We start from the raw sequence: 25,988 nt of genomic DNA on the forward strand, positions 1-25,988 counted from the left end.
AAGGCCTACGCCATTAGGACACGAAGCCTTGCCCTTCAGTTCAAAGCAACGCAGCATGACGCTCCTGGAGCAGGAGGATCGGCGCTGCAGGTCCCGCTGTCCTGCCTGCCCTGGGCACCAGGGGGTGGGCTGTGGGTTCCCAACAGCCAGAGCTTCTGTGAGCACAGCCGGCTGTGCTGAGCATCTCCATGACCCTAAATGTGCAACAGCATCACTGCTTTGGGAAGGTCACAACCGAATCACGGAATCATTAAGGTCCCACCACCAGTGCTGACAGTATCATCATCACGTGTGGCAGGCGGGGGGCTGAGCCACGGACTGTGACGAGCCCCACAGAGGCAGCCCTGGCAGAGATGTCACCGTCCTCACTACGCTTCAAACACAAGCAGATGCAAAAAAGGCAGCAGTTCAGTGAAGTTCTACCGCGGTGTATTTCAGAAGATGTGCCAGATGGCTGACAGTGAGTCTTTTAAACCCTGACTTCTCTTCTGAGCCAGCCATACTATCATCCATCAGACGGTCTCTTTGGGCTGACATTGCAGAGCGTGTCTGTCTCCTTTAGATTTGCCTTGCTCCTGTTTATTTCTAGCTGATTTATTTATATCTGGAACGGATACAAGTGGCACAATTTCTTTGTTTCATTAAAAGATTCCTTGATCTAAATTTTAAAAGATTTGTCTTCAGAGAGATGAAAGTCAACCAAGCGTATGCCTTGCATCCCCGGCTTTTTCCATATTCTGGGTAAATCTGGGAGAGACATTTTGTTGCACAGCAATAAGCTGCTGTCGAGGCTAAGGTAAACCTGGTCACCAAACTGCTGGGTACTGACACGTCCCTCGTTTGGCCTTCTTAGTTATCATTTCCTAAGGGGTGAAACAGTGTTGACGGAGCTTAGGCTATCAAAAACGTGTCAAGGTAAAACCAACAGCCAACTGTGAGCATGGAAAATTACACCCACTGCCCAGCAGCTCATGCCAGGCAAGGAAAATACCATTTGCACAGCTGAGCACTGTCAGTCCCCGTACCCTTGGGGCCGAGAAATCCTAAACTTGACCCGCGGCAACCTGCAGCTCGCTCCTGGGCAGACTGCATGCAGCCCTTCTCTAAAAGGGGCTGTTCAGCCTGGGAACCTCGTTTACTGATTTTGTGCGTGTCTCAGCCCCTCCGCATCCCCTGATTTTAGGGGTCGGCTGCCACTAGGACAGAGCCGCTAGACAGAGCCATGCCTGCTGTCTCTGGGAAGCACTGGGAGCCGTTTCCTTCCAGCCAGCCCAACTGCTCCACGAATCAGTGGGGTTTGAGCACGTGGTGCTGCCCTGCAGGCTGTCACTGCCAGCGCTGCAGAAGGACAGGCTGTCTGTGGGCTCTCTGTATGGGATTGCTGCGTGTTGCTGTGGATGGTTTGAGTGTGTCCTGACTATGAATCACTGCTCTCTTTCTGACCTACTGTCCTAATTGAGCATCGTGTGTTCTTTAGAAGCTCACTACTGCCTGCCCTACCTTTTGGCAGTAAAGCAGCAGCCTGGAGCTGCAGGTGTTTGCCCCGCTCCTTCGTTCTATGACAAATTAGAGGAGATCTAGCAAAACGATGTGCTGAATCACGGATCCTCCCTGAACGTGACCCCACATCGCTGCCCCTTTGTCTGGCTGTCGTCAGTAGCGGGGTCAGGCCAGGACATGGCTTTTCCATCAGCTGTGTGAATTTTTCTGCTGTGCATGTTCCAGCAAAATCAAAGGCCTGAGAAAGGGATTCTGTGGAAGCTTTTTTGTCAGGGACTCTGCCCTCATTAGTTATAGTTTGGAGCAAAGCCTCAGGGCAAGACCAGCACAGTTCTCCTGTTTGATTGTGTGGACACTGCCGCTTCTTTGGAACCCCAAAGCCTGGCAGATTGGCAAGAAGAGCTGCAGCTGCCTTGCTTCTCCAGCATGTTTAACAGTGTACCCCTTCCTGACCACCTAGTGTCTTCTCTACATTAAAGGGAGAACCACCTGCATGCTCCGAGACCCCGCAGTGACGCTGCCTGCTCACAGCCCTCTGAAGGACTTCCATCCAAGGGCTTATCTCCACTGCAGAATGAGCTCAGGTTTCCAGCCAGGGGTGCCCCAGCCTCCCAGCCCTGCCCTTGCTGAGCAGTGCAATGGAAAGTTGGCATCGAGTGACCCACCAGGCGCTGCACATTAGGGTTTAAATGCTACTGGTGCTGCAACTGCTGGCAGGGCTGTAGGGATAGGGACATCCGTGCTGCCCCATGTTTCCAGGCCCCCAGGTCCCTCCATGGTGCTCTGTGAGCCACCTGGGTGCTGCCTCCACACAGCTGCATTGCAGAATTCCCTAATTTCCTCTGTTTTGGATACAAGCTGCTGGTAAGATAGGTGAGAGGTCTGTTCAATGCAGCTTGGATATGCAGCAACAACCTGGATGCCTTAATATTTTTTGCTCCTATTTTTTAATGTCTTTTTTTTTTTTCCCTGAGAATGTGTTGCTTCCATCACCACTGGAGATTCCCCCCCCCTCCCCTTTTTTTTTTTTTTTTCATTCTGTCTTTTAAATCTCTCTGTGTTTTGCAATAGTACCACATTTGTTTGCATTGACCAGAGGAGAGCAGACCCTCACTTCCGACCAGCTTCTGACCCAGCTGCAGATCAGGTCTGGATTTCACACTATCCATACATAAATATATATCATATACATGTCATGTTTTTTTACAAGGAATTTTGCTCTTTTACCTCGAGGACTCACCTGTTTCTGGAAATACAGCTCCAACTGAGCCTCTTCTGACTCTGTGGGAGGAAGTCCTTGAAGACAAGCTGAACCAACTTGGAAGAGAACTTACAGTGGGACCGTTGCTCAACGACTGTTGTTCTCCCCATTACATGGTCATGACCCTTCTTCTGCTCCCTTCCCCTGCCTGTGTGGTGAAGCCCAAAGAGGTGACCCCGTGCACACAGCTCTGCCCAGGGCTCACAGCCCTGTTCTGCCACTGCTCCCTAAATGTGTGCTTCTTCCACCCCGCTTCACAAACCAAACAGCATTCTGTTTGTAAGGAGCGTCACGCACTGACACCTCCTACCGGAGTTCCATGATATGAAGCCATTTTCAAGGAAAGAAAAAAAAGATTTCCTGCGTTTGCTTCTTTGTGTTTGCACTGCTTTTATTAAAATGGTCTGCCATGAGCTGCATCGTGGATGTAAAATGGTACAGCCTCAGACTGGACTGAACTGGAGGTTTTATGGAAAAGCATTTTGTGAGAAAACTGTTCCCAGCTATGTAGCCTTAGAAACAAGGGAGGTAGAACTGGAGGTCTATGAATATGGAGAGCCTGGAGATGGGAGAATCACAAGGGAGACGACTGTGCAGCCAGGATGAAAGATGAGAGCTTCAGCAGAGAATGGATGAAGTTAAGGGAGAAGGGAAGACGCCGTGTGACAGTGGGAGGATTTGTTCCACCCAGCCCCAAATAGGAGCACGAAACACAGGTTTGCTTGGAGTGGTGAAAAATCCATCAGAAATGTTCAGATATGATTGTGAGACTATAGAAAGCTCCAGGACATCCTGGAATACTGCACCATTTATCCCAATCGGAGGGTGAGTCAGCATTCAATTACGTGCAGTCAATTCTACATTCAGTTTTCGATGCGTTGGCGACAAAGCAATTTAGATAATACGGTCATATAGCAGAATCACCTTCCTTACAAGTCTGAGTTACATTAGCTGAAATAAAAAGTGTGTCAGCGCCCATTTTGCAGCGTATCAGATAATCACCGCGTGGGATGCAGAAGAAATCTCTTCTTCCCATTGCCCATGTAATTGTGCAACGGCTGCTTTCTCTCCTCTGAAGCCGTTGCTTATGGCTGCTCCTGAGACTCGACAGCTGTGCTGCTGCGTGCAGACGCCGTCGGCAGCCCTGCACACCGATCCCCGTGCTGCATAAGAGCTCCTACTGGTTTTACTGGAGAGAAAACATTGTGCTGTAATGAAGCGGGTATTCCACATGAAGGTATGTGAGGTTTGGTCCTTTGTCCATCACATGGTGAAGACCTGTGATGAGTGAAATAGAAGGTCTGTGTTCTCTCCCCGCCACGGCTTTATTGGCATGAAAAGCCACAAGCCCAATGACCTGGGAGATCTCTAGATGTGGCTCTGGGTTCAAATGACGATTGCCATTAGTTCAGGAAAGATGTTACGCTAATTTTAACTTTTTTTCTTCATCCTTTAAAGCAGCTATTATATTATTTTGTAGCAATTATACTTTTGGGAATCAAAGCTTGGAGAGGAAATGAGCGATTTGCTATGCTTTAAACTGGTGATATAAACTGGCTGATCGTTTCAGTATTGCTGAGAAATTCAGACTTCCATGCACTACTCCTTACACGGACAGGATAATGGAACTGCATTAAAAACCACTCCTCACATCCCAGGAGCAACCACGTAGCTTGAACCTTAATTCCATCCCACCATTCCTACTGCCATAACTCCACAGACTTTAAAGCGTTGAATAAGAGCCAGACATAGAGCACAGGCAAGAGAAATTTCCATTGGATTTTTTTCCATGGACAATGCCCTTAAAGACCCAAGGTCAGACACTGCTCCCCCATAAGCTGGCATCTCTTTGTCCAGCTAGACCTTTGTGTCTACTTCAGGCTCCTGGAATTCCCTTGGGGGACCTCAGCATTCTCTAAGTGTGAGTGCATTTTAGCTGTCGTGGCCAAGTTTACCCACAAATACTATTTTTTCCCCTTCTGATTTATTGCACAGAAAGGCCAATGCTGCACGGAGACGTACCTGAACTCATGTTCAGTCTTGAAAGTCCTCTGCTTAGAAACTGTGTCACAGGTTCAGAGCCACTAGGTTCCTGCTCCCCTGAAAGGAAGCACTCTCCTTTGCTGCTAATGTGAAGAGAGTTCCCAATGATCTTCCTCTTGTGAGAAGGAGTTTCATACTGTACCCATCACTATGCTGAACTTCCTTTCCTTGGAAGCCACCATCACTCAAATTGTCAGGCTCTGGCAGCACACTAGGTTGCCTTGGCTCTTCTCAAATGAATGCTCTCAAACTCAGGACATGTCACCTTTGGCTTCCCTACATTTTTCATCACTCAAGATGCCTCCCTTGTCTTCTTGGAAGGCTGGAGAGCAGCGCAGGGCTGGGACAGCCAGAGGGTGTGAATTCAGAGCAGCGGTTCAGGCATCAAGGGAAGCCTGCGCTGGCTGGATCGCTGCCCCAGTAGGGGTGAGTGTCCACTTACTTCCAAGAGAGTCCCCAGGCATTTTCGGGCTCCTTTTTTACCCGAACTGAAGATAATCAGAATGACAGAAAATCAGGAGAAGAACTTCTGTGTTTGTCAGGCATTTTTATAAGCAAATGCCCCTCCATTGCTCCTTTGTTAGTTTAAACAGACTGAATGAAAGCACTTTTCCTTCCCGGTCAGTTTTTAATGTTTAGCATCTCCTTTTCACGTTTAGTATCTCTCAGTTAAAAGGACTGACCAGCTTGCCTGAATTCCACCTCAGAGGAAACAGATTTAGCAGTTTTCCTGGAAAATACCAAGTAAGCAAAACTCTTCAGCAAGTTCTTAATGAAACCTACTTTTAGAAGTAATTTTTTAGTCTGCCTTCATCTATCATAAATTAAAAGGGCAGAAAATCAGCCTTTCATCTTCAGTGTTTATTTCTGATCCCCATAAAACAATGAAGGTTAGCAGTCCCCACAGCTTAACAAGCAGCTTTCTGTCTCTTTAAGGCTGTTTATGAATCACTGTAACAAGAATAACGAGTAATTTGAAGCTGATTGACGAAGCTATGTGGCTATCAGCTAGGACAATCCTCGCCTCAGAGCTCTGCCTGTCAGCAGACCCTGCAGAACTGGCTGGCGTTAGACTGGCTGCATCCAGAGCAAAAGTTAACTCGAGAAAAAAATTATATTGGATTTTAATAAAACTTTCCTCCGAGGTCAACCTCTCTAAGGTATAAAATCAATTTCTCTTCCCTTCTTCTACTTTACTCTGTTTTCTCATAGCTACAGAAAATCCTCATCCTCACGGAACATTTCCCATTGCCTTTTTTCCACCTCGCCCTTATCACAGTAGCTGCCTGTGAGCACTCATTGGCTCGGCCATTTTATTTGGACTCACTACCCCCATTTCACACTCTGTGCCTGGCTTTCTCAGGATCGGTTCCCCTTTCTCACACCATCAATTATCAGGCTGTTCTTCTGCAACAGATCCTGCCTCATAGCAGCTTTAGGACACAAAACCTTTTCACTTCATCCCTCAAGGTGGCTGAAACAGCAGAGCTTTGGTGCAAAGTCTTAATTGAAGCATGCCAGGTTTCTCCTAGCTTTGATTTTTTTTCTTATTGAGCAGATGCCTTCTGTGTCATGCCTGGGACTCCAGTAACTTCAGCCAAGTAAAGCAGAGCATCAGTGCGCTTAGGAGCGAATGCTGTGAGCCCTATGCTCCTGCGGGTCAGTCCCCTTTGATTTTATTTGCCCAGCAAGATAATGTTTATTCTTTCTCATTTTCTTTTTTCTTTCTCTCTTCCTCCTTTCCTCCCTTTCTTCCTTTTCTTCTTTCCTTCTCTCTCTTTTTTTTTTTTTTTTTTTTTTTTTTTTAAAGAAGAATCACTAACATCTAAGAAAGCACCAGTTCAGAAGTTTCTTTTGTCAGACTGTACTGACTGCCCGAAGCAGGAGGTAGCCATATCTTGCTTCCTCATCCTTGGCATATGAGCTCCAGCTCTCCATGGCCAGGTTTTATTGTGTTGGCACGCCAGAGCCAACGTCATCATACACTTTAAAGCAAAAGATGCTCTGTTGTGGGTGTATGGCCGCACACCCAGCTGGACAGCCTAACCCCAGGGTGTTTTGTGGGAACTCGTAGCCCTGTCTCTGGGGCTTCCCAAACTAACAGCACACTACAAAGCAGGGAGGGCTCGGGGCTCTCTTGAAGATGACCTGGAACCCATGGACTTCTCAGTTTTGGCTGAGTTCTTTTCTGGGTTTCTCTTCAGTCCACCAAAGTGTTATGGCCAGGTTAATTTTGTGGTTCCCATCTTCTGGTCAGAGAGTTCCTGAGGCCAGGCATTGTCTGGTACGTGTCTGTGCCATCACAGGCGTTAACAGGGAAACCACTGCTTTGGTCGGTAAGGTGAAATGTGAGAGAATCTACACATTTCCAAATTACTGAGAGGAGACAAATATTGGAGACCAGTCAGGATTGGGTGCTTATGCTGATACATAATGGGGAATCGGGACACACATTAAAGTCAGCAAATGGACAAAACTGGGCTAAAGAGGGATGAATGCAAGGGGAAAAGCCTCCCACCTTTTTAAAACCAAAGCTCAGGCTCCCATGCTAAGGGGAGAACTGTGTTGCACTGTTTTCAGGAACAAATGTTACAAAGCTTTATATCTGCTGTCAGGATACATGTTGCATATTCTGTAGGGGTCAACAACATTCATGTAGCAGAAAGGGTGAAAAGGACAAAGATGGGTGATGAGAGAGAGCCGTGCTTGCTGCTTCTCTGAAATTCTCGTCTATGTTGATGTAGGTTATTAAAAAAATCCTGGATATTTTAAGTTCCTTTAATAAACGGTATTTTAAATTGATCAGTACATCACACTGGTTTAGATTTTAAGAGTGCTATCAATTACTTTAAGGATCTGGCTCTCCAGATTAGATTGCAGAGATGTAGACTGCAGAAATTGCAGCTCAGCTTCTGGCGCTGACGTCGAACAGCCACCACAGGATACAGCTGTGAAGAAAGAGATGAAACCCCTGCCAGGGTAATATGGGTTAAAAGTCCCCTAATCTCCCTTCCCTGCAATGCTCTGAGATACTTCTGCTGATTTGTTCTGCTGGGGAGAGAAAGTGTCAAGGTCTTCCGGGAAAAAATAGAAATATGTATATATATTTACAGTGAATCTTCCGGTTGAATAGAATTGGCAACCTGAGTAAAACTTTGCTGCAGGAACTGTTATTTTGTATTGATTGCATTTTTAAAGATTTTTCTTTAAAGGGGGAGGCACCTTTTGCTATTGTATTCACCAAAAGGTCTGAAAACCTTGCAGGCCCCATTCTCACCTCTTCGTGCACCAGAAAGCCAGTCGAGGTTTCAAGAATACCGCTGATCCTGGATTAGACTTCGTTCTTAAGTGCCAGTAATTTAACACTACTACAGTTTGGTACCTATCTTTCATGTGTGCTCTGTGGAAGTTTAGAAGTCAGAATTTGCTTTTCAGACAAAAAGGGATAAACCGAAAGTTTCTTTGTTGCCCCAGAGATGGGCCTGATTCCTGCCAGCCTGCAGCCTTATTCACAGGGCAATCACTCATCTCCAGCATCGGGTCTCCCCAGCAGCATGCAATTTGAGCACCGACCGCATTAGAAGCATCCTTCACGCGAGCCACAGGAAAGCACATCTCCAGCTTTACAGCGTCTCACAGCAGTCTTGATTACACAAGAATTAGCTCTGTGTGTTTAACTCAGCTCCTAACGCTCACGTTAAGGCCATCCGGCAGGAAGCCTCGGCTTTTACAGCCGTTCATTTTCAGCAGCGCTGTTATTCGGTTTTAAGGTCGCTTCCCAAACCTGACCTGCAAACACGGCCCTATGAGGAGGCGCGGCGCCCCCACCGCAAAGGGAACGCGGAGCACACAGGTGAACTGCAGGCTGCACCGGCAGATGTTATCCGCCCATTTTCCTTGGTGTCCCCACCAGATCGCTACGTTCTCATTTTAAAAACCGCTCTTTGCCTTTCCCGTCCCAGCGCGGTGCCAATGCCCACATCCCCAGCGGGACCCGCAGGTCCTGGCAGCTCCAGGTGACACCGCCTGCAGCCACAGCGCTCTGACAGCACACGCAAGCCTTTATAGTGAGATAATATATTGAATAATAGTAATAATAGGAAGTAGCAGCTATTTGGAGCCCGAATTGGGATTTCACGTTGCTTGCAATGCCGCCATCCCCGGGAGGGGCAGCGCCCGCTGATGCACCCGAACGAAGCCGCGTTATGCAGAGGCCCCGGGCCGCCATTCCTCCTGACGTTTCCAAACCCGGGTCCCGTGCGGCGGCGGTGCCGAAATCTTTATTGCCAGACAAACAGCAGAACCACCGCGACTCGTCGCACCCCCCGCCCCGCCCCGCCGCTCCGAGGGCAGCGCGCCGCGCCCCGCCGGGACATTTTCCCCTCAAACGGGCGTTTGACGTCGTCCTCCTCGATACCGAGTGACCAATGGGGAGGCGGCGCGGCGGGCAGGCAGCCAATCGCACGCCGTTGCTACCTGCGGGGAGTATTTTTAGCCCCGGCGGCGCGGGAGGGCTGCAAGGGGTCGCGCTGCTTTGCGCCGCGCGGTGACGCGCCTCAGCCTTTCCCGGGCCGCGATCGGAGCCTCCCAGCTCCGCGGGGTCATCGCGGCGGCGATGGGAGCTGTAGTTCGGCGCGGGCCCCTCCCCCCTCCCCGCGGAGGCGAGGGCCTCGAGGGCAGGGTTTGACGAGGGCAGCTTTGACGCGGGCCGTGACGCAGCGCTGCCGCGAGGCGAGCCACGCGCTGACGTAGAGAGCGGCGCTTCCACGACGGTGGGGGAAGGCGAGGGGCGGGGCGGGGCCCTGCGGGCAGGGGCGGGGCCGGGGTGGGCGGTGCACGGCGGGGGGCGGGGAGGGGGCGGGGCCGAGGCAGGGGGCGGGGCGAGGGAGGCCATATATAGGGGCGCGCCGCGCGGCGGGGCAGGAGCAGAAGGAGCGCGGTTGCGGCGGCGGAGCGCGCCCGTGGTGGGGGTGTGAGCAGCGCAGCCCTCCCCCCCCTTTCCCTCCCCTTTTTTTTTTTTCCAACCCTCCCCCTCCCCTTTTTCTTTCTTTTTTTCTTTTTTGTTTTTTTTTTTTTTTTTTTCTTTTTGCGTCTCTCTTTCCCCTCCCGTCCTCGCCGAGGCAGCCGGCTCTCGGAGATGGGGGCCGGCTGCTGAGCCCGCCGCCCCCGGCACTCGCAGCCCGCCGGGATCGTTCGCGCCGCGCCCCGCCGGGTGAGTACCGGTACCGCTCGTGGAGCGCCGCTCGTTGAGGGCGGGGCGGCCCCGGAGGCCCGGGCGCCGGCGGGGGCTGCGGCGGGCGCGGCCTTGCGGGGTGACGGGAGCCGGGGCGGCCCGGGAGCGAGGGGGGCACGGCGGGACGGGGAGGGCGGAGGGCGACGGGCGCCTTGCGGAGCGGGGCCGGGAGGGGCCGCGCTCTGCGGGGAGGAGCGGCGTTCCGACTGACGGAGCGCCCGCAGGACGCGCTGAGCTCCGGGCTGCGCCGCGGGGAGCGGGCCTCGCGCCGCGCACCTGGCTTCGTTTTCTCCCTTACGGGCCTGGAAAGCGCCCTTCTTCCTCCTCCTGCTACCGCCGCCGCCGGAGCTCCCTGGGCTGTGAGCAGAAATCTAATGAGCCCAGCCGCCTGTTATGTAACGCCGCTGCGGCCCGGGGCCGTCGGAGCGCTGTCCTCTAAGCAGGGGCAGAAGTTGGGGCTGCCGCCCCGCACCGCTCGCTGCCCGCGGGGCTGCTGGCTTCCCGGTGCGCCCTGAAAGGCTCGTTCCTTTCCTAAGGGGACGCAGAGGCGGGGAAGCAGAACGGACGGATTAATAAATCATTTTTAAATGTCCCTCTGAACCACCCAATCAGCTTTTCTGCACCGATTGTGTCCCTTTTGTAAATATCTTCTGTTTGCCCTTGATCTTTTCCTTATCCCCACCCAGTGCTGATCCAGCAAACGTTTAAAGGTCGCCTTATCGTGCAGGCTTTCACATATTCCCATACCATCTTGGGGAGAGCGCGAGTGGCTTGGAAATAGGGTTCCAGCCTTTAAAGGAGATTATTTGGAGCAGGAAACAACAGCGTAAATACAAAGCTTTTTTTTTTTTTTTTTTTTTAATAATGGGATTTTGATATTGACTTTGATTTCTCTAATCTTTACTGACAGCCATGCTGAATTTTATCCCTGGCGATGCAGTGCAGAAAAGCACACCCTTAATTGAAATTCATGCTGGTCGTTTCACAAAATCGACGTGTTTTGTTTCAGTGGAACTTTGTATGCCAAGGTGTCCCCGGGGGCTCGGCGCCCTGTTGGAGCTCTGCAGGTCCTCCTTTGCACTGTGTGCTGATACCTCATTCTGCCCTTTTTTTTACTTCAGATGGCTGTTTTCTCTTTTGTCCTTTAAAGGACCAACAACCATATTTTATATTAAATATAAAATGGAGTCCTGGAGAAAAAGGAGGGCGACTGTTTTTTACTGGAGCTCTGCAAAGCCCTGTTGGCTCCGATGTTGGCTGTAGCTTTTTGAAATCTGGACTATAGAAAATGCAGTATGTATAGTTAAAATGGAATGGAATAATTTGTAGGAAAAATAAGTAATTAATTTCACGATCATTGCCATTCCCAGTGCAGGAAATTGATGCACCTATTTTGTATGCATTGCCTGCATTATCATTTTAGCTCTTCTGAGGAAAGGAAGGAAGTGTTGTTTATGAACAGTGGACATTTTCTCTTCGCTTGATGCAACTTCACCAGTGCAGCGTAGTCCACAGCATAATTCCAGCAGTCTGTGCGGATGGTTGCCTTGGAATTAAAATGTGTTGCATACTTTTGGTTCTTGTCTGAAGTTCTCTAAAGCAACTGGAAATATTTCTGTGCCTCTGCAGCTTACGGTGTGACCATTGTGTTTGCAAACTTTAAAGTGATAAATGATCGTCAAACTAGGAGCTCAATCTAAACTAATAGTCCAGTGCTGAATTTTGCAGCTGAGCACTATAAATCAGCTGAGTGCGGGTTGGTAATTGAACCCTTGACAGACCTGGCAGTCCTGTGATGTCTTAAGAATTACACTTGCTGCTTTGTGAATAACTAAACTGCAAGCTCATGTTATTTTGAAATGCCCCGTGTTGCGTATGTAAACACATGCCTGGTGCATCTTCTGCAGGGCTGCTTGTAAGTCATACCGAACGTAGCTGACACCCTCAGCTTTTGCAGGCACAAGCATAAATAGTTTGTGGGTTTTTTCACTTAAAACATAACCTGTTTTATGCAGAAAGTGAAGCTGAAGGAATAGGCCTTGAACCTTGATCTTATCTTTCCTTATTTGGATGTGTTTGCTTTTGTTTTTTCTTAAAGGAACAAGAGCACTCAAGGTGAAGGATAATAATCAACTAGCATCAGCACTTTGAAGGAAATTTGGTTTCCCTGTGGCATCTTGGACACTTTCTTCGTGTTTTGAAACAGACTTACACCTTTGTGGCATAGCAGCTATGCAGCTTGAAATCCAAGTAGCACTCAATTTTATTATTTCATATTTGTACAATAAGCTTCCCAGACGACGTGTCAACATTTTTGGTGAAGAGCTTGAAAGACTTCTTAAGAAGAAGTATGAAGGGCACTGGTATCCAGAAAAGCCATACAAAGGATCAGGGTTTAGATGTATACACATAGGGGAGAAAGTGGACCCGGTCATAGAACAAGCATCCAAAGAGAGTGGTTTGGACATTGATGATGTTCGTGGCAACTTGCCTCAGGATCTTAGTGTTTGGATTGACCCGTTTGAGGTTTCATACCAAATTGGTGAAAAGGGACCAGTGAAAGTGCTTTATGTGGATGATAATGAAAATGGATGTGAGTTGGATAAGGAAATCAAGAACAGCTTTAACCCAGAGGCCCAGGTGTTCATGCCAATTAGTGACCCAGCATCTTCAGTGTCTAGTTCTCCTTCTCCTCCCTTTGGTCACTCTGCTGCTGTGAGCCCAACTTTCATGCCCCGCTCCACTCAGCCTTTAACCTTCACCACTGCCACATTTGCTGCCACCAAGTTTGGCTCGACCAAAATGAAGAATAGCGGCCGTAGCAACAAGGTCGCCCGCACTTCTCCCACCAACCTTGGCTTGAATGTCAATGACCTGCTGAAGCAGAAAGCCCTTTCCTCCTCCATGCACTCTCTCTACGGGCTTGGCTTAGGCAATCAGCAGCAGCAGCAGCAACAGCAGAAGACTTCTGCCCTTTCTCCTAATGCAAAGGAGTTTATTTTCCCCAACATGCAGGGTCAAGGTAGCGCCGGTAGCGTGTTTCCTGGTGACAGCCCCCTTAACCTCAGTCCTCTCCAGTACAGTAATGCCTTTGATATGTTTGCAGCCTATGGAGGTCTAAATGAAAAGTCTTTTGTGGATGGCTTGAATTTTAGTTTAAACAACATGCAGTATTCTAACCAGCAATTTCAGCCAGTTATGGCTAACTAAAAATAAAACGCAAGTGACATCCAAGTGAATACTATTGTACAAGTAAAAATGCACGTACCCAAGGGTGTATCTTTTTTTCCACCTCTTGAGATTTTTTTTTTTTTAAGGCTTGTAGTATGAATACATTCGAGCTTGGTTAGAGAAATACAACATGCATCATTTTTTCATTTGCCAACCAAGCACAAAATTATTTTATACTGACTGTACATTAAAAAATATACTCTCAAAATATGGCCTCTTACAGTATTTAAGATATAGCAAGGACATGGCTAATTTTTTGTGTGTATATATATATATGCACGCAAACATATGTATATATATATTAAAAAAATTGGCACTAGTAAGTGGGTTTATTGGTCTTTTTCTAATTGTATAATTTAATTTAGTACAAAGTTTGTAAAATATCAGAGTATATATATTGTTTCTACAACATGGTATTGCATTTATATCTTTTTACTACAGTGATCTGTGACAGCTGCAGCAGCTTCATGTTGTATTTTTTTTACTGAAATTGTAAGATATCCATCTTAAAGACATCGATTCTAAAAAAATATAAAAAGTTGTGTACAGAATATTCCTTAGTGGTGGAATCAAAAATGTACGAAATATTTGCTTTTTTCAAAAGAAACACAAATTGTATTTTCTGTTAAAAGTTTAAAGATTTTTGCTATATATTATGGAAGAAAATGTAATCGTAAATATTAATTTTGTACCTACATTGTGCAATACTTGAAAAAAGGTATAAAAGTATTTTGAGTCAGTGTCTTACATGTTAAGAGGGACTGAAATAGTTTATATTAAGTTTGTATTAAAATCCTTTAAAATTACTCGGCTGCTGTGGTCTGTGCTGCTGCCGTGCTGAAGGTCGCAGCGCTCCTCGCGCAGCAGAGTGGCTGGGTGCAGCACAAGGAGCCATGGAGGGGCTCCACGTTGCTGCACCACAGTGATGGTTGCATCCTGAGACGCTTCTGGCAGCGCTGCCTGATGAACTGAGCGAATGTTTGCTTGTTTTCTGTGGCCTGCTGAAGTCAAAAGGCGGTGAGTTGTTTTTGCCTTGAGAGTTCAGGCTACGAGCGGTGTGAGTGCGGAGCTGCTGCGCGATGTGAGCTGTCTGGAAGGTGCTCAGGTGATTCAGTGAAGCTCGCTTTCTGTGTAAGCAGTGGATTTGAGCTATTATCTCGGCAGGTCCCAGACAATGCATCAGCGTTCTGGTTCTGTACCGGGGATGAGTAACTCAGAAGCTCAGCTGAATAGAAGTGCTGATGTACGGTTACTGCGCTCATTGTAAACTTCCATCTTATATGCCTCTATTAAAATGAGAAATGTAATGCAACTAGAGTGTGGCAATCTAAGGTTTTTGTTCTAGTGGATTTCACCAACTTGAACTTCATAGGTTTTCAAAACATGAACGTGAGTGGGAGGACAAAGAACTCAGAAGGTGACAAAAACCAGATTTTCCATGGCATCCCTTTCTCTTTTCTGTCTTTTTGACAAATGCTGTTCCTTGCTAACAGATGTTGTCATGGGGAAGAGAAACTTGCTTACTTAATGCCGAACTCTTAACCAGCAACTTGTTTTCCATCCCAGTTCCAGTTGTACGAAGAGAAGATGTGTGCTCAGTGGGTTGTGCTTTGGCTCACAGCAAGGAATTCTGAGCTACAAAAGGAGCACGGTGTTAAAATTGCCTGAACTTTACGGTTCTGAAATCGGTGTTTGAGAATGCAGATCATCCTTTGCTTGTCTGATGCACTTGCTTTTGTGAAAGGCGTGAGTTGTCCCAGCGCCAGCCCTGTGCCACACACACACCCACCCAGTTTGGTGGGAGTCGAACAGAGATTTGGTGGAAATAACCTGGCTGTGAGGAGGAGTGTATTTCTACAGCACTGAGGTCTTTGCTTTGGCCAGAGTGAAGCTGTGACAAGTATTGCTCTAGCAAATGGATGGGTTGGAGGTGTGAGGCTGGCCGTGCTGTCAATTTGTAATGCCATGACAACCAATTCCAAAGCAATAGTGGAGTGAACGTTTTTTTAGGCATTCATCTGTCTGCTGCTTTTTATTGAGTTTGCCATCTGGTTTATCTTTTCTCTGACGGCACATCAGTGGGCAGAGCTGTACTTAAAAGCGTTATCACTAATTTTAAGTGTGTGCTTTTGCTTCTAAAAGGCCCCTGAGCCGTGTGTAATTTTTACAAATACTGAAACATGCAGAATGTTTGATTTGTGTGTTACTCTGTTTATATGGCTAAAGTTTAAGGCTCCTATAAGTTTAGTAATCACAGTGTAGTTATCGCTAACCTGGCAAAGAGGTTGAGCAGCTGTGATGGTGGAGGCTGTGTTCTGTAATTATATTCCTGTGATAATAAGCTAAGATCATTTGTTTTAAAGGCCATCCAGCAGTACTACCCTCTTTCCCTTCTGATTTGTTCACTGTCACCATCACCAGCTCTGCAATGAAGGCAGTTGTTGCTGGGAGAAAACTCTGGAAAAAAAAGATGCTTATTATTTTTTATGTGACTGCATACAGCAGCACCTCGTAATATAAAGCAGATCTTAACAAGCAGGTTTTTGTCCTTCTTGGGTTGTTTATGGTGCTTTGCAAGGAGACAATCTGGAGAAAAAGCATTTGGTGTTCTTGTAGAATGCAAATAACATTTTTAATGTGTTCTCCTTCTCCTTCTAGAAATTAAAGCTTTTACTGTTTTCTGTTCAGTCCACTTCATCCACTTATTTATCATCTTTTACTAAAGCTTAGTGCTGAACTTGTTAGCTCAAACATGGACTTTGCAGCATACTGTTCTGAATGAGTGCCCAGTCAGTCTCGTTTGATTTGCATGCACCCAGTGCTCTGTTCCTGCAGCCGTGCTCTCAGGTAAGCTTTCAGAGAAAGGGCCTCAATGGAGTGAAGGTGAAAGAAGGAAGCATTGCTCAGTTGTGCGAGTTCTCTTGTGTTTTCTCTTGTGAGCATGCAGTTTGCTTCCTTACAATTGCAGGTGCCAGTTAAACCTCAGAAGATGTCTTTTATTTGCAGTGAAGAAAAGGCGATGCTGTAAGTATGCGTCTCCCATAGCGCATCCTGTCTCTTCGCTCAGAGTCTGCAGCACGAGTTTCAAAAACCGATCCCTGCAACGAGCTGAGGTAGCAACAGTGTTGTGCTTCACTTCTGAACCAGAACCAGACCTGACTGCAGCCATGTCAGTGTCAGAGTGGCTGCAGGCCCACGTTTACGGCAGCACCTCCTCCAGTAGTTACTGCTCACACCCATCTTTGGTGTAGATCTCTTCAAACATGCAAGGCGGAATTTTCAAGGTATTTTTACTGGTTTTATAAAATGTCAAAATCAGTAATTACCGGGGTTTGTTTTCTCCCACTGTCTGTTAATTTGTTAAAATGTCCATTCTTCCTCTCTTAATTAAACAGGGCGCAAAACCTGAAATAATAATTATTAAATCTGCCAGATTTGTGGGATTTGACAGACCTAAGCCATGCCTGCTACCCTACGAAGACACAGTTATAACTGCAGTGAAGGCTGTACTAATTTGCTTTTCCTATTAAGATTTTTTAAACAATCATGCTACATTAAAACAAGATTAGTGTTCGAGCGTTGGTGTGGCCATTGATAAGGGTGGCCGCACGTTCATTTGTAAGGCTGACTCAGTTCAGCACAAGTTGATTGCTTTCGAGCATTGTAATGGGGGAATCAGTGAAATTGAGTTCAGGGTCTGCTTGGCACGGCGGGGCAGGGAGGGCTTGACAGCTACGGTCTGGGCTGCGTTTGTTGTGTGGACGAATGACAGAGCTCACTCTGGATCTCGATGTAGTAGCCGAAATTAAATGATGTGATTGTTTTCATGAGGGAGAGCCGGTTCATGGGTCAAGTTCACAGCGCATCGTGCTTCATTGCCACGCCATGTTCTTCACATTCCACCTGCGGCGGTGAACCCGGAGGCCATGGGCTGGCCTGGCTTTGCAGTCTCGGTGAGTGCAGGTTTTTGTGGTTCTCTCAGCTTCAAGCAAACAGTCACAACTTACACAAACTGTAATTCCAGTCACAAAGGATCATTCCCTGCTCTTCACTGTGCAAAATCAGCAGGCTCTGGAGCATCGCTGGTACCATCTTGCTGCAGGCCACAGGCAGATGCTCGCCCGGCAGCAGCACGGCTCTGTGCTCCCCTGCACCACAAACACAGCGGCCTGCGACAGCAAACCGTCCTGCTGCGCTTCGGAAACATCAAGTAACCAAACAACTAGTTGTTAAATCAGCTCTTTCAGCCGGCTTGGGATCAAACCAGAGTTCATTCACTGAGCTCGTGCCCCAGACTGTTCTATTAACTTTCAGTAATAAATACCCCAGAGTTTGTGTTGGTAGTTTTGGAGCAGATGAAGCAAACCGACGGTTCAGCATTCTTTTTTCTACCATCAGCAAGTTGATTTAAATTGAGTGTACAGAGTTGGCTCCATTCCTCTCATGAGCTGCATAAAAAGTTTGCTAAATTGAAGTGCCAGAGCAGTAAAATCCTGCTGAAGGGACTGTTTCCAAAGCCCTGCGAGAGGCATGGTTAAACTGTTACTGTGGCAGCGTATGTGTGACTTTTGTCCTCTTGGCTTTATTTTAGTGAAGGTAGTAAGGAGTTTCGCCTCGCAGAAGGGAAAAAGCATTAAGGCTTCAGGAACATAAACCATGTTCTCCTTGGCACTGCGAGTTCTTTACCTCACAGACAAAATATGAGCAGTGTGCGCAACGAATAGCAGGTGTAAAATATTTTTAGAAAAACCTTGGCATACAGTGCAGACTTCCCCTACCCCCATCCTTTATTCTGTCATCTTTTGTTTGTTGAAAACAATCCGTAACATCGGTGGCTGCAGTTTTGAGGGAACTCGCTGTAGTTTTTGTTCGGTAATTGAGCGCTTCAGAGGCCTAAAATCAGAGACTCTGCTCCTCTGAGAGCAGAGGCACCATTATGTTCAAACAGGCTGTCAGCCCCGTGCCCTCATGGAGCTCATTGAGCTGCATTCCGTGTTCGCCTTAGCTTAAAGATTACCCATAGCATAAAACAAAAGAGATCTCTGGGAATGCAGTGCCTTAATTATGGTTTAGTACCTTCTTGGAGAAGCTTCTTTGAGAGGCTGATAGCAGTAAGATTAATGCAATTGAGAACAACCTGGAAACCCACCTTTTTTCCTTGTCAGAGTATAATAATTCCTGCAATGTGATGGAAAGTGCAGCAGCAGTAGAGAGGGGCACAATCCTAGGCTGCAGCAAATGAGGACAAGCCCAACTGCAGCAGCCCTGGATGCAGAAACAGAGGAAGAAAAACTGCTTGCCTTTGGAAGGCCTCAGGTATGCAGGTATCTCCAGTGAGATCCCCTTACCTCCACTGCCAGCACTTAGATGAGGGCTGCAAAGGAGGAGATCCTGGCTCCATCCCTTCCAGTCACTCGGGTACAATGCATGCACTGAGCTCCCCTGGGCTGGCTCCACTTCACTATATAAAAAGACAGCATAAGGAACTACTGAATGCCAGAATACAGTTAATTACATTCCATTCTTGCAGTCTTATTAAACTGGGTGAAATTGCTGCTTGGAGAGCTGTGCCCAACAATACAACAGCCTGGGAGGTTTAGTCCTGTCGGTGGGAACAAGAGGTGGCAGCTCAGTGAGGAATGTGGTACAACGGATGACGATTTGGGCACCCGCATTTCAGTTCTGACTCTGGGTGAGTCATTGCCCTTTTCTGTGCTGGTTTCCTTCTCTGTCACCATTGGAATTCAAGTTAGATGTTTGCTGGCTATCGCTGCCTTTTTGTTGTCAATTCTGCTGAACTTTATCCGATTTCTGTGTGCCACAGGAGCATCTGAGGTTGACCTGTCACTCCCCCAGTTCTACTGCCTTTAGCTGAGTCTTCTCTGTTGTACAGTTCAGTTAAGGTATGTGACCTTCCATTTAGAAGTAAGGCATGCGTATACAAGTAAAACACTTAATTCTCATTGTCCATACTCTGGAGTTTGGTTCACCCACCATTGGAGCAGAAAGCCTCGAGAGCTGTGAGATCTCACATTCCAACTATTGTGATTCTTTAAAAGAATTTCTGTGGGTGTTTCTATAGATATAGAAGTATATATTCCTCCAGTACAAATCATGTGAAAATGTTACACCAGCCTACTCACTGAAGTTGCTGCTGGTCAAAATTAGGCTTGCATACAGATTTTACAAACTAAAACAAATTCCCCTTTGATTTTCAATAGACCATAATGTTAAGCATCCTGCACGCAAGCACAGAGACGGGGCGACCGGGTTCTGCTGCTGGCTGTGAACTCTGGGCAGTCTGCAGCAGATTGATTCAGCCTTGCCAGAAGTGTTTTCTGTACTTCTGAGCCACAGCTGAGCTTTAGCTCCCTGCTGACTCTCAGATGCTGTAGCTTATTTCTGCAGCTTATTTCTGAAGCCAACAGGTTCTCAGTCCGTCTGCATCTCTCAGTATTGGCCAGGTGTAAAGAGCACCTTGGTTTGGCAGTTTAGTGGGAAGAGTGCAGATCTTCCTGATTCGATTGAAGACGTTAATGCCCGGGGCAGTTACCTGCCCTGCAGGTGCTCTGTGAATCCCATGGTGTAGCGATTAACTGCTTTGAGCCAGAGATCATATTTTAGTTGAGAACAACTGAATTTCATTCTTGCACAATACAGAACAATGTTCTCGATTTGGGTCTTCTAGAAAGTTACAGTGCTGTCCTTAAAGACTTCTGTCAGTGTTGTCAAACCGAGTCACTGGAGAAGCTCCAATCCAGGCCTCCAAGCGTATTTTAGGAGTTATGAGCTGACTATAAATAATAATCAACCTTGCACCACATCAGCTCATCTTCTGGGTATAAATGTAAATAAATTTGAGAAACGTCAAGCTGTTCTGTGCAGTGCCACAAAAAGACTTCATTGTTAAGTGAAAGTTTAGATCCATAGGAAGTCACGGGCTCACAGAATGGATGTGGATGAACTCGTGAGTGCTGGCAGTTAATTGCAGCTGCTCAACTGAATCAGATCTCTGAGGGACACTGAGTGACTGGGGCCACCGCCGCCCTTCTGTCTGCTGCTCTCCTGTACTGCTGTGCAGATCCAGCGGTTGGTAACCAACCCAAACTGGCTCCTACAAAATGGGAAAGGACAGAAACACACAGAGACAGATCAGCCACAGGGTCTCTGACCTCTCACTCCTAACCTTTAAGGAAGCTCTCCAGAACTTCAAAAGACATCTGAGTACTAGAATTCCTGACTCTAGGATATAAAAATCACACAGACACTACTTGCATATTACACTATAATTTTTGCTATTGCCAGTCATCCCAAGGCAATAATTATTCTCATCTCTCTCGCCCCCACTCCGTGCCATAAATGACATTATCAGCTGTCCTCTGGCGAGTATCCTCCCTTTGATCAACAGGAACCAATCGTTCTTTTTCCCAAATTGCCTAATTCATTAATATAATGAAGTCTAACTCAGAACAATTATTCTCAACCTGTATTTAGCTCTAAGGTTATTGCTTCTATTTCAGACCCAAGGAAGCCTGATGTGCCTGAAAGCATGTCTGGTTTTTCCAAGTGTGCCAGCTGCCCTAATGAATGATGTCCCGGCTCCCTGCCCTTGTTCACTTACATCTGGCACTGTCCTTCCTACAACAGGTGCTGCACCATTGTCCCTATTCCTGCTCAGCTGAGCCTACAAACAAAGGCATAGCCCTGATGAGTTAGTGGAGGTAATGTTAGCCCAGTTAACAGAAGTGTAAGCACCATGTGAAATTTGGTGCCCAAAGTAAATGAAACGTCGGCTCTAGATCTCATCTTCGCTATTCAGGTTTTTTTCAGTGTTCTGCAGTACAACCTCTCTCATCCATTTGATATCCCTAGATCCTTTCCTCAGTTTTTCATTCTACTTTCCTGCAAAGTCTTTCTTAAAATTTATTCTTCCCAGTTTCCTTCCCAAACCAAGCCTGCTCCCCACTCAGCTTGTCTGAGGTCTCTGCCTCACCACGTATAATTTGCAGTGCATTATCTGATTGAGACTGTAATCTCTTCAGGGCAGGGCTGGCTCTCTCTGTACTCACAGTTCCCTTTGCTGCTCTCTGAGGTTGAATAAAAAGGACAGAAATAGAAGAGTGTACAGACACTCCCAAATAAACCGTGTATTTTGTCAGCTGTTTTCAGGAAGCAAATTAAAGACTGATTTTTATTAGCAACCTGGTTTACACTGCATCACAGGAGGCTTGAGAAGAAGTAGGTGCTTCAGGCAAAGCAAGCTCCTTTACAAACAATTTGTGGAACCTATTAGTCTAAGAATACCCACGCTTACTGAGAAGATGATGCTCCATCACTGCAGCTCAGCATGGGAGGAGGAAACCATGCTCCAGGGCGGTCCAGAGGGGGAAACCTTCACCATGTGAGGTGTTTCTGCCTTTAGCCACCAGTGACACTTTTCCTCACCACGTGTGGGCTGTGGGCAATGTGCTCTGTGTACATTGCATTGTACATTGGTCGGAGATCTCTGGGTTTGGAGTTTTGCTGCCAGCACAAATGAACTCTGCGTACTTGAATATCTTCCCAGTGAAATCGGAAAGCGAGCAGCGTGGAGATGGGGACCATGAACCCTTGGTGTGACTTTCCCAAAGCACTGGGAGCTAGAGCTTTGACATTGCCTATTTTCCGAGAAGCCCCAGGGACATTTAACACCTGTTTGCCCTTCCCAGTCCCCGGGTTATGTTGGCCTGAGCAAAGGACCAGAAGGGCTCCTGCTTTTCTGGCTCCCAGCTGCTTTTTGAGAGCACCTAGCTGTTCTCAGGTGCCCAGCTTTCAGTGGCTTTGGTGAGCTTTTCCGTGGGGCACTGTTCTCTTGGACATGTTGGTCTCTCATCAGATATGGAAACATATACTTGCTTTCTGCTAGCACTTAGTCATCTAGACAGAATGGGCTTGTTTTCCTCGAGGAAGCTTAGGATCACATAACTCTTACAGGCGCAGGGGAAAACATCCGTAGATGTCGGGATTAGTCATATAACTGCCACAGAGATCCTCACCCGGAGCCGCACTTCTCTCCCCATGAGCACTGCTGGGCTGCAGCCCGTATCAGATTCCCAGCCTTCCCCATCACAGTGTGTATCTGGGCAGGCTGGAAAAAGACAGGCGGGTCGTTCGCTCTTTGACCCATACAACAACCTCTGATTGATTAGGATGGGCTTAAACTGGGGATGGCTGCTTCGTGGGGCTGTTTTACAGGGCGCTGGTGGAGCAGGAGGACACAGAAGCAGCTGTTGGGAGAACAAGATGGCAGCATGAATCTGAATGAGGTGTACAAGATGGCAGCACAAATCTGTGTGGGGAGAACAAGATGGCATGGGTCTGCTCTGTGGGGCAAGCCGGGAGGTGCTGAGCAGGTAACCAACCTGCACAAGCTAAGGGTGCCACATCAGCTCCTGCTTTGCAAAACAATGAGTTGCTCATAAATTACAAATCAAAAGAGATTTTTTTTTTTTTTTGGTAGTTATGTTTGCAAAAATACGCTTGTGTTCAGAATTGCTGTATGTAAAAACCTGAAAGCACCTGAGCTCGAGGCTGTAGGGCTGTGGAGCAGAGCTGGCTGCACTGCACCATGCAAATAAGCTGGTGTTTTTAAAGCAGGCCCAGAAGAGTTTGCAAATGCATTTATTTGAGCAAGCAACCCAACTGCTGCTACCAGCGATGGATTTGCAGAGCAATTGTGTGTTTGCTGAGCTCACAGGCCAATGAGTTCTGTGTATGTTACATGGTTTGCACAAATCAATATGTAGAGTATGCACACATGCCCACATCTGGAACAAAGACAGGGATTTGAATAGTGACCTACTTAGCACCTGGCACTGCCTGGATCTTCAGGGCAAAAATATGATATTTTCCTTCTTTTTAATGAACTGCTAGGTTTTGTTAGGCAGGCTGCAGCAATGCATGTTTCATGGGGCTTTTGACTCCTGCAGGACGCAGATAGGGCAGGAGCTGGGCTTGGAGCAGCCTCACTTACCTGGGCCAGGGGGGGCTTCACATCCCACACACAGCAGCACAGCTGCCCACTGCCAAGGGCACGGCAGTGCCTTTCCATTCCAGCTGTGGAAATAGGAAAAGAGAGCTTTATCCAGGAAACAAAACCACCCCAGCAGTAGAAATAGACAAGGGCTTCAGCCTGCAGCATGCCGTGGTGTGGGGGGTTGTTTTCAGAGCTTCATGGAGAACTGGAGGTTTTAGGGCTCCCTGTGAAGAACCCGGGGCTTTGGTGGAGTGAGGCAGGAGGAGCTGTGCTACCCCAGCACCACTCGGGAGCAGCTCCACGCCACACTCACTGCACAGGGAAAGGGGGGCCAAAGTCTTATGACCTCCCAGTGCCCAAAGGCTCAAACCCGTGACAGAAGGCTCATAGGACAATTACAAAAAAAAACAAAAAAGAAGGGAGAAATGGGGGAAAAAAATACCTGACACTTGTCCTCTCTCCAGATTACAACTGTAACAAGAGGTGAGCCAAAATAATTCTGCAAAAGGTGTTCTCAGAAGTGTTTTTTTTTTTTCAGTGAATGCATATATAAATAATAGTAATGAGAAAAGGTGTATGTGTGTGTGCTCTACAAAACAAGGGAAAATTTTCTTCATCTTGAAGCCCATGGACAGTGAACAATTTGTGAACAGAGGAGCAGCTCCATCGATCTTACACTGCATTTGTTACAAACCATTTGCTCATGTATAAACCCTCCTGCCAGGGCAGAAGCAGCAAATCCTCCTTCCATTTTCTTCCACTGAAAAATTACTTTCAGTGAACATGGAGAGCAGCATCAGTGAGCAACAGGCGCAGTGGGTGTGGGGATGGCTGCAGTCCTGGAGCTGAGATTGCAGTGGAGCAGCTGCTGGCTGCATGCACACGGGGCAGGGCTCCTCGCATGGCAGGAAAACAAAAGCCAAGCCTAAAAGGCCATTTTGCAAAACCCCCTTCCTCCCCAGCACACCTACAGTGAGCAAGCGAACTGCCACTACTCCTATGGAATAATTGAAGCATCTCATCCAAAGAAACCTCTCTCTTTTTTAAAGCTCGCAGCAAGTCCCTAGATGGCAACACTGCTCTTTCTGACCCTGGTGTAGTAGTGAGAGCTTTGCCGTGGCTGACGGATCTCCTAAAGCTCCTGCTTTGGAGATTATGTGATTAAGTGAGACCTTAAACTTCCATTCACAAACGAAAATGGGAATAAGAGAATGCATTTAATGCTGGTGGGGGCAAAGAGCAGCTTAACGCTGGGGTCCCTGGAGGCCTCTGCAGTCTGATGGCAAATCGGAAGAAGAACCGAAGCACCCAAGGGTTGATTCAGGCAGGTGCAAGAGATTGGATGTGAGGAAGCAGTCTCAAGTTGTGATGAGAGAGGTTTAGATTGGGCGTTAGGAAGAACTTAATGAGAGAGCGGGGAGGCACTGGGACGGGCTGCCTGAGGAAGCGATGTGAAGGTATTTTCCAATTTAATGTCTCTTCCTGGAGAAAGAGTTATCAGAGACCTTGGTGATGAGGACACCTTTGGTGTAAGTCTCATTTTGCACCTGTGGAAGTGGAAAGCTGTTATCTTTTGGTGCTCAGTCTTTGTGTGTTGGCCGTGACTCTGCGGGTCCGTGAGGCTGCACTCAGTCTCCCCCTGCAGCAGCTCTGTGTCTGTAGTGAGCGGAAAAGGCAGCCCTTGCTTTGTGCCAGAGATGAGATCCTTTCGGCCATCTCCTGACTGGTGACTTCTTGAGCGGGCACAGTGGAAACTGAACTGCAAACATCATAATCAAATTGGAGTTTCCTCCTGAGTTGATTACCTAAGTCGCACACATCTGTTAGCTACAAGAAACAACAGCAGAAACTGAGAGTCTGATTGCAATATTCACTTTTTGGATGATCTGCAGGTCAAGTATTACTCACTGAAGAGATCCATGAGTAATTTTGAATAACTGGACAAATATATTTAGAAACCAAGCAATCTGCAAACAGGGAGACGAAAAGTGCCAAATAAATTATACATTGCATCCTTTTCTTGCAGCTCTGGAGATGGATTTGATTGCCTTATCACATCCTGACCACATCCATTTTCCCCGATAAGCCTCAGTCCATCCAGCTGTATCTCCAGGCAGCCAGGGACGGAAGCAGCAACGTGACCCAGCTCCGTGGGGTCTGCTTTCCCCTCGGAAACTCTGAATTACACGGCAAAGCTTCTGCGGAACAGTTCAATTCAGCAGGGCGAGGCCAACTAACCCCAACGGGGGAGGACCTTTCACCCCGGGAAGCGTCGGCCGGGGCTGCAGGCAGCGATCCCGCAGCGCGATCCCGCGCGCCATCTCGCGTCCGGCCGGGGAGCAGCGGCGGCTCCCGGTTTGCGGCGTCACTTCGGTGCCGGGACGTGAGGAGTTTTCACTCTGAGCCACAAGTAGCGCGCAGATGGGAAAAGGTGGCTGTGCGAGAGCCGGGGTGCCGCTCGCCGGGGCGCGGTGGGAGCAGCTGCTCGGGTTTGGCTCCTGTAATTACATTCCTGTGGTCGGACGCTGCCGAGCAGAGCTGGGCTCTGCCCTGTGTGCTGAGGTGCTGGGGAAACTCAGTCCCAGATTTGATGATGGATCAGCCAGGTCTCAGACGAGGACAGCTTGCTTAAAGGTATCACAGCAGTGCAGTTAGGACTGATTTTTCCAGCCAGTGTAGATTATTAAGCAATATTCTATTTCATC

General features: G+C 47.6%; 1 protein-coding gene and 2 long non-coding RNA genes across 3 annotated transcripts; 2 read left to right on the forward strand and 1 right to left on the reverse strand.

Moving 5' to 3' along the window:
• The first annotated feature begins 2,010 nt into the window (after positions 1-2,010).
• Positions 2,011-6,600, forward strand: LOC128083277 (uncharacterized). Its single transcript, XR_008208005.1, has 2 exons — positions 2,011-2,647; positions 2,734-6,600. It is a non-coding gene; the product is annotated as an uncharacterized LOC128083277 (long non-coding RNA).
• Positions 6,601-9,728: 3,128 nt separating this feature from the next.
• On the forward strand, positions 9,729-14,074 carry TOB1 (transducer of ERBB2, 1). The gene is made up of 2 exons (XM_052688350.1): positions 9,729-10,016; positions 12,136-14,074. Exon 2 carries the CDS (start codon positions 12,270-12,272, stop codon positions 13,245-13,247), a length of 978 nt encoding a protein of 325 aa, XP_052544310.1. The 5' UTR covers positions 9,729-10,016; positions 12,136-12,269; the 3' UTR covers positions 13,248-14,074.
• On the reverse strand, positions 13,882-25,842 carry LOC128083276 (uncharacterized). The gene is made up of 2 exons (XR_008208004.1): positions 21,583-25,842; positions 13,882-20,382 (listed from the first exon to the last, which is right to left on the reverse strand). It is a non-coding gene; the product is annotated as an uncharacterized LOC128083276 (long non-coding RNA).
• Between the last annotated feature and the right edge of the window lie 146 nt (positions 25,843-25,988).

This window comes from Tympanuchus pallidicinctus, unplaced genomic scaffold (assembly GCF_026119805.1).
Source record: "Tympanuchus pallidicinctus isolate F22 unplaced genomic scaffold, pur_lepc_1.0 scaffold23, whole genome shotgun sequence".
Taxonomy (NCBI): domain Eukaryota; kingdom Metazoa; phylum Chordata; class Aves; order Galliformes; family Phasianidae; genus Tympanuchus; species Tympanuchus pallidicinctus.

Excerpts from the sequence above, each read along its gene's own strand:
- TOB1 (XM_052688350.1), top strand. The coding sequence starts at position 12,270 with ATGCAGCTTGAAATCCAAGTAGCACTCAATTTTATTATTTCATATTTG.